The sequence below is a fragment of the Peromyscus maniculatus genome, chromosome 15 (genome assembly GCF_049852395.1).
Source record: "Peromyscus maniculatus bairdii isolate BWxNUB_F1_BW_parent chromosome 15, HU_Pman_BW_mat_3.1, whole genome shotgun sequence".
In the NCBI taxonomy this organism is placed as follows: Eukaryota; Metazoa; Chordata; class Mammalia; order Rodentia; family Cricetidae; genus Peromyscus; species Peromyscus maniculatus.
Window position 1 is genome coordinate 45,728,729 of NC_134866.1, and position 13,188 is coordinate 45,741,916.

The window sequence follows — 13,188 nt, forward strand, 5'->3', positions numbered from 1 at the left end:
ACCAGCAGATGTCCTGGAAAAGCAGGGGCTCATGGTACTTAAGCCAGTCATGGGAGGTGATTCTGACTTTGACTTTCCACAATTTATCCCTTCGAGTGCAGCAAAAAAGGGCTCTTGTCCTGACACACTCAGAAACACAAACCATTGACGTGTGCCTGATCTGGGAATTCCCATCCCTGAGCTCATCACTTCAACATTTGGTCCAGTGACATTGGGAGTAACTAAGCAATGTCACCACATTCCCAAATCTCCTAAAAAGTGCTGAGATGATAGTCACTCAGCTTCTTGCATCCTATAAGGAGTTGGTAAGAAGTACCCAAGGCATCTCTATAAATAGTTCATAATATAGCCTACCCGTATGCTCTTTACTACAAGAAATAGAATCATCAGAGTCTTCAAATCTAAGATTAGAAAACATCAGAACCCCCTGAAGCAACTCAGAAAATGCATCCTTAGAATTCCGCTCCTCCTAGACCACCTTAGAACCCAGTCTCCATGAGTCATGCTTCTACAGTGACACATAAGCTGAAGGCCAGATATAGATTTACACATTTGTGTGTATGTATGTGTAGGAATTGGCTCAAGTGCTTATAGAAGCCAAGAACGGCCTGGATCTTCAAGCCTTGTACAAACTGGAGAGCCAAGCAAGTCAGCAGCAAGGCAGTCCTTCCAAAGGCCCAAGAGAGGGAAGGAAATGACTTAAGTTCTAGTTCATTTCTAGGGCTCTGCAAACCAGCAGCACTGATGTCTGAGAGCAGGGGATGAAGGATGTCCCAGCTCAGACTGAGAACACCATTTGCCTCCTTTTAGCTCATCTACTGTATTTGGGCCATCCATCATGAGTTGGTGATGGCGCCCATTCACATTGGTCAGGATGATCTGTACTCACTCTAATTCAAATGCTAACTTCTTGCAGAAACATTCCTCCGGGCTTACCCCAATAGGATTTGTCAGCTTTCTAGGCGTCCCTAAAAATGGAGCATCACATCTTAGATCTGTAAGCTTGCAGAGGGCAAAGGTCTGCTTGCTGTTTCCTTGCCAACACGGTAGTTGTTCACTAAGGGCAAGAACTAAGGATTTCCTGTTGACCTCATGGCAGGGTAAGAAGACTTAAAAGACTTTTATTTTACAGTGCTCACTGCCAACGGGTGCAACAAGGAAGAAATGTCATGTCCTAATTTTTGATGAATCAAATTGTTCGAAGCTCAGAGTCAGCAAGGGTGCAGGAGATAAGATGTAGGTGGTATAAATATAAGTCCAAGGTAAGTAAGTATAAGCTTTCTGTTGAACCAAATGAAACAATATGCATGAAAAAGATTTTAATTCTAAGATTATATATGAAGTGACACCCTCTGAAGAAAATGGGTAATTTAGTGTCTATTAACAGGAGTCGGGTTAGTTCATTTCTTTTTCAGGAAACAGATCTAGACTGTTTTTTTTGTCTGAGTAGACAAACGATTGCAGGTAAGCATCTATATTGTGAATTTTATGTGTCCAAAATGCTGTGCTTAAGCATGTGCCTAGAGAAAAGTTTGAAAAGTTCAGTGAAACTTCGTTCAGAGTGAGGGATCCCAGGAGTGTTTCAATCCCTTCATTGTTTTCCAAGCTGTCTCTCCTACTTTTCAGTGAACGTATTATCATCATCATTATCCACCAGATAGGCCTCACTATGTAGCCATGGCTGGTCTGGAACTTGCTACATAGACCATGATGGTCCTGAACTCATAGAGATCTGCCTGCCTCTGCCTTCTATGTGTCGTGATTAAAGGCATGGGCCACCATACCAACCCTGAGCACATTATGTTTTGTGAAAGTTCATTTGAATAGGTATTTTTGAAAAAATATGATAACAAGCCTGTATCATATAGTTAAGAGACACAAGGGATCAAATTTGAAATTTACCAGACTTCCCTATGCGAAAGTGGTAAATCTCACACACACACATCTGCTTTGACATAATACAGTTTTCTCAACAAACTGAATACATTTCATTGTAACAATGTTTGTGACAAAAATGATCCTGTACTTAGAAAGCAAACGATCTGCTCTGAAAGCGGCAGCCAGCCTCTCCTCTTGGGCTTACCCTGTAAGGTAAGAACTACCCCGCCAAAGCGCTGTTGAATGACAAACTATAACATATGGAGATGGAGGGTGTCCCTAACAACAATGCTGAGGTGTCTAGTGTGACCTGCCATTGGAAAGACTGTGGTGACAACTCACAATCTATGTTTCAGCATCTCTCAACCTAGAGGGGAAGCAGGAGCAGAGGAGGATTGAGATCCATGTGTGACGGTGAGAACAAAATTTACATGGAACTGGCCGGGCAGTGGTGGTGCATGCCTTTAATCCCAGCACTCGGGAGGCAGAGCCAGGTGGATCTCTGTGAGTTCGAGGCCAGCCTGGGCTACCAAGTGAGTGCCAGGAAAAGGCGAAAAGCTACACAGAGAAACCCTGTCTCGGAAAACCAAAACAAACAAACAAACAAAAATACATGGAACCTCACAGCGCAGGAGCAGTTCAGAAACTGTGGGTGAGTATGCCCAGAGTGGAAGCCACCCCCTTTCCAGTCCTGTTGTGTAGCTAGGCTTAGCTCAGTGTTGAAAAACGACAGCGTCTTCCACTATGTCGCCAAGTCAATGGAGGAATGAAACGGTCATCTGTGTAAGGATTTCTGAAAGGAACCCGGGTAAAGGGGGACAGGCAAGAGATTGCAGTGGGGGTGGTGGGTGGATTGTATCAAGGTGTATTATGTACATGTATGTCATGATATAACGTCAAAGCATTTATACGCACATATGAAAATGTCATGTGTGAAAGTGTTATTATCTTATACAATTAATACATGTCCTTTTTTTTTTATTTTTAAGAAAGAGACTTCTAAACAACATATTCCTAAAACTCCCCTTCTCGCCCTCACTCCATCCGAGTGCCATGCCCCGACACTGTCTGGCTTCCTCCTGCGTGGAGTACCACTTCAAGCCATATAGTCACTTGTTAAGCTGTCTCTTCTAGCACAGTGCAAGCTGTTAAGAGCCAGACTTTTGCCTTGTTCTCTACATAATCATACTTGTTGAAAATGAATCTGTCCTCATTTCCAAGGTTTGCACAAAGACAGATCTCTGTACAATCCACTAGTGCTGCTATGGAAAATGTATGTTATGATATGAGAGCTTGATAATCTCTGTAAAGTGTAGATACTGGCATCGGATCCTACTTCAACTTACTATGACATAATGCCTCTCTTCTCTTGGAAACACAAAGACATATGTTTTGAATACTAGATGAGTGTGAATAAATGTTCCTCCTCAAACTTGGGCATCTTTACTACAAACAAGGCATTCTCCTTCCAAGTAAAATATAACACCATATATGTTCTGTACCTTCACACTGTTTTACTTTCCCAGAAAATAAAACTGAAAAGTCACATGACCTTTTCATGGTAAACACCTTCTAGGATGTGACTGTCAGAGCTTTATGAAGTAGGCTGCCTTATCTGTGTTGTCTTCACAAAGACTAAGGCAGCTTTCCACCTGGGATTTCCATTTTTCTATGCCCTGTGTTCAGAGACCTCCACATCCTTAAGGCATTTATTAAAACTCAACTTCTCACTGTTCTAAGAGTCTCAAATGATCAGGCCTCGTCATCTTTGCCAGGTAGAAATGATCCCCCTGTTCTCAAAATCCCCAGGTGCTTTTAATAAGTACAAACACCACTAGCATGAAACCATCCGGTCTCCCAAACTAACACATCAAGCCTAAGATCACAGCTAAGAGGCAGGAGCATGACTATACTGGGAATCACCTAGACAGCGCACCCTGGGACACGTCTTTTAAGTTCACTATGCCTCCGAGGTCTCCTCTTGATGGAGGAATGTCTTTTTGTATGCTGTGAAAATACGTTGCTCTGATTGGTTGATAAATAAAGCTGTTTGGCCAATGGTGAGGAAGGAGAAAGGCAGAACAGAGGGGATGCTATCAGCTGCCGCCATGAGTAGCAAGATGTAAAAATACTGGAAAGCCACGAGCCTTGTGGCAAAGTATGGATTTATAGAAATGGATTAATTTAAAATGTAAGATCTAGCTTGTGAGAAGCCTGAGCCAATAGGCCATACAGTTTGTAATTAACCTAAGCCTCTGTGTGTTCATTTGGGTCTGAGAGGCCACGGGAGCTGGGCGGGCACAGGAAAACTTTCAGTTACATCCTCTCCTCAAGAGATGCAGCCATCTAACTAGGGGTTTGAAAGGAAGATCAAAACTCAAGATTTCCTTGTTAGGGGAACCAGGTTCAATCTTTGGTTTTGGGAGTTGGAAGGGCCAACTCTCAGTCAAGAGGTTAGGAGTATGCTCATCTGACTGAGACTGAATCCATCCACGAAAGCCAAAGAAAATATAAACTTAAGTCTCGCTCTGAAGGGTTACTACCAACAAAAATAAACACATACTTTTGACAATTTTTTTTCTTAAAGGTCTTGAATTTGTTATTTTTTAAGTCAGCAGAGATTCGTTTGTTGCATGCTGTGAATAAAAACTGTATTCGTGGAAAGGGAGGGAGGCAAGAGTCCAGGCTCTGGATGATCACTCAAAACTAAGGTGGTGACTCTGAGCAGGCCTGGGATGTGACTGTGTACCAAGGTGCACTGCTGACTTACTGCCTCACTGGATCCCATCAGCTGAGTGGCCAACCCAGCCAGAGCTGCTCTTGGAACCGAGGGCTTCCGTGTGCTGCTGTGCTCCTACCGATGATCAAAACCCTGAAAGTAACTAACCTCCAGCCACAGGACTGGCTGTCAAGTTTCTGCCTAGGCACGTCACCGGAAAAATGAGCCTAAACAGACAGCTTTGGTCACCTCTCTAGATTTGTAGGCATCCTCCGAGTTTCTCCACCATCTGTTTCAATCTTTAGAGGATGGGGGTTTTCTAGCTGAGATGACAGACTCCACAGATGCCCTGCTGCCCACCACAGTCCCACAGGTGCCAGCCACATCTCAGCTGTGTTTGGAGGGTTCACAGAAAGAACAGAACTTGTCCCTGTCATCCTTAAAAATCGCAAGCACAGTGGAACATTTGAAAGACTGACTCTATTATGACTTACTTAAATGTGTCCTCTGTTCTTAATTCTGATGCCACTATAAGGGAACATGCAACAGCATATACGATAGAATGCAAAGAAACTCTTCTTTCAATGTTTGATGTTATTAACTTAAAATGTCTTTCTTAAATGTCAAAAATTAAATCTAAATAAGGTGGGTTTATGTATCTGTTGAAGCCTAAACCATTAAGAACATACTAAGTAATACTAGAGCCTCAAATACTGAAGTGGGCCAGACTTATGCAAAGTACCAGTGTACACTGCACCACATGACCTGATAGCCCTTTTCTGAAAGCCCTCTGTCTACCCTGAGCACCAGCACAATGCAAGCCCTGCCCCCAAGTCGACTCAATGGTGATAATAGTTATGGAAATGTTTTCATGAGTCCCATAAGAGCCCTGTTACAGGTTCTCATAAAGCAATGGGTACATGGAATGTGATCCTGCCTGCTCACTAAGCCCCTTCCTAACACACACATCTGAAATGTGGTCTACCAACCACACATCTCTGGGGAGGCCTGTGAGTCCTCTGGACCTCTGCTCCATTTGGGAATCACTAACGTGTATTTTGTTATGTCTCTACAGAGGCTATTTAAAGACACAAAAGTGGATCTAACCAATCTTCCAGACCTGAATTAAGCCTCTCAGGGCACAGTCACATTTGCCTTCTCTCTTTAAATCCTATGGGAATGCTTGGAAGTTGTGAAGGCCTTGATATTAGGATGGCCAGATTACCACAGCTCAAGGTCAGAGTGTAACCCACAGTTTGAAGCAGAAGAAAGGCAGTTTCTTAACATGAAAGGGTCACACCTTTGCATTTTTCTTCATATAAAGGGAAATTTATAACATCAATCTACCACAGCACCATGGGAAAGAATTAAGTCCTAGTACATTTAAGTCATTCACCTAGTAACGTCGAGTACCAAGTACCGTTTATGTAATGTTAAACCCTTCTCCAGAGGAAGGGGAAAAGCCTCCTCCAGCACTCTTACAGATGTTTGTTGTGTATCAGAGATGCCACAACCAGATCTCTAGCACTCCTTACATTTTTATACATAATGGTGTCTTATACACCAGGAGGTTGCTGGGGGGTTAAAAGGAAAGGGAATTGTTAGAAACAAGAGGCTAGAAGCTAAGTTTCTGTTACATCCATGGAGAGATTTGTAAAGAAACCGAGGGGACTGGGATCGGTGGGAATCAATGATCTCCAGAGTGAAGAAGGCTTAGTATTAGTTCCTACAGGCTTCCCACCCCACTGTACACACTGTCTCCTTCCTGCCCACACCACTGTACACACCGTCTCCTTCCTATCCACCCCACTGTACACTGTCTCCTTCCTACACACACCACTGTACACACTGTCTCCTTCCTGCACACACCACTGTACACACTGTCTCCTTCCTATCCACCCCACTGTACACTGTCTCCTTCCTGCCCACACCACTGTACACACCGTCTCCTTCCTACCCACACCACTGTACACTGTCTCCTTCCTGCCCACACCACTGTACACACCGTCTCCTTCCTACCCACCCCACTGTACACACTGTCTCCTTCCTACCCACACCACTGTACACACTGTCTCCTTCCTACCCACACCACTGTACACACCGTCTCCTTCCTACCCACACCACTGTACACTGTCTCCTTCCTGCCCACACCACTGTACACGTTTTCACCTTTGATTGCCTTTTGCAGAAACATGGTACTCAACGACTTTCAGAGATGTGCTAGAGCACACAGATGTGCTAGAGCTAGAGATGATTTTTACACAGCAACCGCCTGTCTCACGGGAAGCCATGATCATTTGCAGAGATAAATTAGTGCTATACTATTTCTAAAACTGTATTCACACATGTCAAAAGCACATTAGGGCCCTGGAGAAACATGGACTTATGAAAATCATGCAGTTACATTTTTTAAAAATGTACCAAAAAAAAAAAAAAAAAGGCTTCACTTACTTGTATTGATCAGAAATTGATTTGACACTCCGGGATGATCCACATCATGTATTGCACTGGCAAAAATGGCTGCGAGAATCTCCAAGTCTGTGAACACGGCCTGGGGACCCAAGCACACAGGTAATATTACTATGGTATTCTAGGAAGACATGAGTGAGAGTACTCTATAAACAAATGAGATAGCTCCCAGGACTCAGAAGGAACTTGGGGCGAGGCTTGGCAGTATCTTACTATGCTTCATCAAGAAGCGTCTTCTGGATGAGTTTCTTAAATGTGATTTCAAAACAAAGTATTTCATCTGACTTTGTTATGTATCATGACAAAATCTCTCCTGTTCATTATATTTAAAAAAATATTAGAGTATCTGAAATGATGCTGAAAGGAAATGTGAGCTTATAACTCACTTAATGATACACTCTGAGAACACACATAACATCAATAACGCCCCCACTGAATTATGAAAAGGCATTCCTTCTTCCATCTCCCCGTCACTCAAATCAGCAGTTCTCAGCCTCAGTGCCGTCAACGCTGTGTTAGAGCACTGTGCACGTTGTTATGATTTATTATGTGTGCCCCCCATCCCGAGGGTATCCCCGATCATGCAGGGAAACATGCTGGGCAGATGCATGCCATGTGGGCATGGCGGTAGCCAGTAATTCACAACCCAGACGCTGCATCCATGTGGAGAGTTTATTATAACAGAGAGATAAAGAAAGAGGCAAACAGACAGACAGAGGGGGGGGGGAGAAAAAGGGGGGGAGGGGAGCACACTCCGTGGGAGGAAAAGCAGAAGGAGAGAGAGAAAGGGGTGGAGTTTTTCCTTAAGAAGAGGCTTCTATGGCAGCATGCAAGGTGGCCCCAAGGGGCGGGATCAGAGTATTAACACGTATTACTGGGTCATTTAGCCAATTCCTTGCCTCTATTCACAACAACCAAAAAATTTCTCCAGAAATTTCCCAAATGTCCCTGGGTGTAGAGATGGAGAAGGAAAGCAGGACAGAAATCATCCCCAGCTGAGAACTACTCAGCTAAATAATGAGTATAAGCAAAATTTTACAACGAAAAGAGTCTCAACTGTATAGCAAATGAGAATCTTTCCTCTGGATGACTATGGATATCAAATCTGTTTATTAAACACTTAACAGAACAACTTCTTGGGGTTTGGAAAATTTAAAAAGGCATTTCCTTCTAATAAATTCTTGGAGAACATTAACGTGTTGCTTATATTTTAGAAAATAACTGTCCTTTGAACTACAGCCATCAGACCAAAGTTCTAGAAAACCCAACTAGAAGTCAATAAGCCAGATGTGTGTGCACAATGTCACCGGCCCATTTCAAAGGAGCAGTATTATAAACAGATGGATCCCAAAATCGTTGACCAACTCTCACAGACAGAATTCATCAAAGGATCTGTTGTCTATTAACAAGAATTTTCTCCTTCTTATAAGTCAGTCAATGGATTTCCAATGAGGTTAGCTGCTGTCTGTACTGAAAACCCTCCAACATCAAAGCTTAAGAGCCCTTTACAAGAGGCGAGTGAGTGCGAGCGACATCTTAGGAAAGAGCCTGACCTCCAGGGCAGGTGTAGATAATAGCACGTGAGTAGACTGGACGACATCCGCAGCATGGATGTTGTTATGGTAGGCCACATCAGCATGGTAATGGTCCTCCAGAGTCATGAGATACGTAATTAAAGTGTCTACTGGAATTTTAAATGTTTTTAATAAATCCCGTTCCTGTAAGAAAAGAAATCCTCTTAACATTTTTGTCTTTCTAGAAAAACTCATTTGCCAGCGCATGTTAAAAGAGAATCTTACGCTGTTGTTGCCTACAAACAGCCCAGAAATGAAACCATGTTTTCTTATATCTATCGAAGGAAATGGAAATATTCCGGAAGTTTAGAAACTCTGCCAACAACCCACTGCTGAGCTGTCCTTCGGAGACCAAAGGTCTGCATCTGAGGGGTACAGTGTGAGGAGTGGATTGCCAGATCTAGGCCCCCACAGGCAGCTGTCGTGGAATGCAGCTGCTGACTGGGCCCTTCAGTCACACCAGATGAACCCATGCTGGCTCTCACACTCAAGTTTCCTATCTAGTCCCAAGGTACCAGCTCCAGTTTCTCAGTTACATCCCACCCTGACATGGTACAAAGGCAAGAAGAAATGGATATAGAAACGATGGCAGACTACTAAAAATATACTCAAGAAACTATATTCTGTGTTCATCAGCAGTGGCCTTGTTTGTTTAGGTAGTTAGTAAGTCTGCATGGTGGAGATGATTTTTCTAACTATTGTTAGACATTGTTTCCATTTCCTCATAGTTCTTAAATAGAAAAAAAATGCAATTATTTGTGTTTTACACATACACACCTATCTATTATTATTTGTTCCTTATGAAGGAGCCCTAAAACAGAGCCATCAAAATAAGAGGGAAGGAGTAGAATGCATGATGTATAGTTCATAATGCAAAGTTAAAGGCTGGACAGTTTGGGTGAGAAAATGACCCAGTGTCTCAATGTTGAGGTGCTATTGCTCACAGGTGACTGGATAATGAGGATACTAACTTCATTAATAAGTTCACAGCTCAAGGAGGGGGACCCAGTTGAAAGAAGCAGGGGCACTAGGAGCATGCCTTTGAAGAGTCTGTTTTGTCCCAGGATGATGTCTCCTACCCTCCCAGCCCTTTCGCTGGATCTGTTAACCTCTGCCCAGCCACTGTTACTCTACCATGTTTCCTGCCCCATGCTCTGCCTTATCACAGCCTCCAGGCAATGGAGTAGCTGACTAGACCCTCTGAAACTGTGAGCCAAAATCAATCACTCCCCCTTCTAGAATGATCCGCTTGGGTATGTTATCACAGCAGCAGAAAATGACTCATCTACAGTCCCCTGGTTAGAAGAAACTCAAGGTCATTACCTGAAAAATGGTGTGCATGATAACAGTCAGAGGCCGGTTACCAGACAGCTCTGCTATTCTGAAAACATGAAGACCCCATTTGTTCACATCTTCTAGTTCCTAGGATAAAGAAAAACCCCCAAAGAACAAAATGTTTAACAAGAGGTGACAATAAACAGAAGCATTAAAAAAAAAACTTTAATGAAAAAGATTGCTAAAGTAAAAAGAAAAGACTCATTTTAAATGTAAAGGATGTGACATGTAAACAGTCAAATTTAAGGCAAGTTCACTGAAATATACTGAAAACCAAATACGCTTAAATATGATTCTGATAGTAAATTACATGCATATGCTTTCATTACTGACCTCAAATAATTTCTTCAATATATAAAATCTATTCACAGAATCCACCTAGTCTAAAGTCCAGAAGAGATGACAGATTTCTAACTCTCCAAGGCCAAAAAAATCAAATCAATATGCTGAAAAGAAAACAAGCAAGCAAGCAACCAACAACAAACAGAGATGCATCAGTCAGACCAGACGTCTAAATCTACATATTAACAAAATCTAATAATTTACAGAGCTTTAGGAAGTGGTTTCCCACCTTCAAATCAAGGACAGCAGAGATGGCTCAGAGGTTAAAAGCAACTGTTGCTCTTCCTGAGGACCTGAGTTCAGTTCCCCAGCACCCAATTTTAGGTGGCTTATAACTCTTGTAACTCTAGATACAGGGCATCGGATGCCCTCTTCAGGCATCCATTGGCACTGTACTAATATATGCATAAACACACAGACACACACACACACACACACACACACACACACACACACACACACACACACACACAGGAAACATAATATAGGCTTTTTGTTGTTTTGTTTTGAGACAGGGTCTTACTATGTAGCCCTGGCTGTCCTGGAACTTGCTATGTAGACCAGGATGGATTCAAACTCACAGAGATCTGCCTACCTCTGCCTCCTGAGTGTTGGGATTAAAGGCATGTACCTGAGCCTATGAACTGAGGAGCCAAAATAGTTTTTAAGATCATATAAATCAATGAACTTTTCCATCTGTTTAAAAGAAAAGAAAGAGAACTCATGGAAAAAAAAAATTCACATCATGGTCTTTGAAATAACTGTACCTTGGCCAGGACATCCTCCTGTTCTGTTTTAACCCCAAACCTCGGGATGCATGAATTCGTCAGGCTAGAGCTGTGCATCAACTTCTTGACCCCACTGATCTGAGACATTGGCCTTTTCTTCTTCTCTTTTTCCTTCTGAGTTGGAGAGGGAATTTCCACTTCATGTTGCTTATCTTAAGAAATTCAGAAAACATCCTACATTTACTATTACATCAACTTTATTTTCTAATCACATATCACATAAATGAAAAAGTGTAATTGATCACTATACATTCTAGAAAGTGATTCCAAACACTAATTTTCCTTTTAGAGTTGAATACAAGTTGATATCCTCAAACATAAAATGAAACAAATTCTACTTTATTATAAAAGACCTCTTGATAAACTATCCTAAGAGGAGACTGTAAGATATGATAGCCAACTTAAAAGAAAGCAAAATACTTGGTTATTTAGTGTTCCCTAACTTCATTCCCACTGGAATTTCATTTAGAGGCTTGAAAACAACTTTTCCAAGGACTCCAGTTTCAACATGCATTTTTAAAATGGTAGACACTTCATATGCAAATATATCACAAGCAGGAGCCTGTGAACTCAGGAACTAAACTCTGTAACGACTGTGCCAGCCTACGGTGAACCTCAGAATGACCTGAGTACTGCTCCTAGTTGGCTTCTCTGTCCGATAAAAAGGAAATGTTTACAGTGTTACCAAGTGTTGTAGGGACCACAGACAATCCACGGCATTATGTTGCTGAAAGGCATAGATGCTAATGTCCACAGCAAAAGCCATAGACATAAGATGTCTTAATGCACTCATCTCTGTGAAGGCAGTGAGCAGCCTTAACTCATCCTTGTACAGTATAGGTTTAACAAACATTTGTACAGACATTTGCTCCTTAATACACAATCATTTTGTTTTGAAAGTAAATTCCTCTATCAAGGGGGGGTTCACATGATTAACTTTCACTTATTATAATTTCTTTCTACTGTTAAGGTTAAAATGGCTGTCTTGAGCTGGACGGTGGTGGCACATGCCTCTTTAATCACAGCTCTCGGGAGGCAGAGGCAGGCAGATCTCTGTGAGTTCGAGGCCAGCCTGGTCTACAGAGCGAGATCCAGGATAGGCACCAAAACTATACAGAGAAACCCTGTCTTGAAGAACCAAAAAAAAAAAAAAAAAAAAAAAAAAAAAAAGGCTGTCTCAAAAAGCCACACTCAACTAATCAGAAAACTTGCCTTAGGAACTACACCTGTACCTGATGGAAGGGGCTATTTCTAATTTATTACTGCCCTAGTACCTAAGAATGGTGGTTCTTAACAAAAAAAAAAAATGTTTGATGCAGGAATAAATAAATATATTGATCAATATTTCATAATTTAGTATTATGAAAAGACCTTGCTTGAGAGGTGGCTCAGTAGTATAATGCTTGCCTAGGCTAATGCAAGCCTATGGGCTTGATACCTCATACTACAAATCAATCAAAAATCAATTAACCAACCAACCAATCCATCAATATACCACGTTACCCCAGACTGACTCTGAAGCTTAGAGACTTAAAGTCTCAACTTATTAACATTATGTACTGGTTTTCAAAAAGAGCTAAACTCTAACTGCCATTTAAAATTAGCAGGCAAACAAGCCTAAGGCGGGTTTTCAATTGCACACGGTTGTTCTCACCTAAGAATGTGTTCGATATGTACTCTGACACCTGGTTTCCTGACCGACTCATTTCAGAGAGATGCGTGAGCTCCCGGTTAAGCATCCTTTTAAACTGAAAGACAAAAGGAGGGTTGCAGTAAGAAGAGAGGACATCCGACGGGTCATGACATAAGCATTCCCCAAGACATAGGGAAACACACCCAAAGAATGTTTACATCATCGTGACTATTCATTATCGGGGTACTTTCTCCAGTGTTGGGGAGTGATAACAGTCTATGCTGGGACAGTGTCCACTAGGCACATGTGGACATGGAGCACAGGAAATGAGGTCGGTATGAATGAGACATTGAGTTCTGAACTTCATTTAACTTTAAATGTCTACAATTTAAACATTCACAGTTAGCAAGCAGCTACCACACAGGATAGCATAGACAAAAACACTTACGG

The 13,188-nt window shown here is 42.1% G+C and overlaps 1 protein-coding gene across 19 annotated transcripts in view; it reads right to left on the reverse strand.

The window, feature by feature from the left end:
* Positions 1–13,188, reverse strand: part of Pde4d (phosphodiesterase 4D) — a 1,451,136-nt gene that overhangs the window by 12,453 nt on the left and 1,425,495 nt on the right. For all 19 annotated transcript variants that reach the window (XM_016000210.3, XM_076552299.1, XM_076552298.1 and 16 more), the window contains 5 exons: positions 12,760–12,853; positions 11,085–11,257; positions 9,964–10,062; positions 8,620–8,784; positions 7,049–7,148 (listed from right to left, as the gene is read on the reverse strand). In XM_016000210.3, the coding sequence (XP_015855696.1) occupies positions 7,049–7,148; positions 8,620–8,784; positions 9,964–10,062; positions 11,085–11,257; positions 12,760–12,853 (631 nt within the window). The remainder of the gene's footprint in view (positions 1–7,048; positions 7,149–8,619; positions 8,785–9,963; positions 10,063–11,084; positions 11,258–12,759; positions 12,854–13,188) is intronic.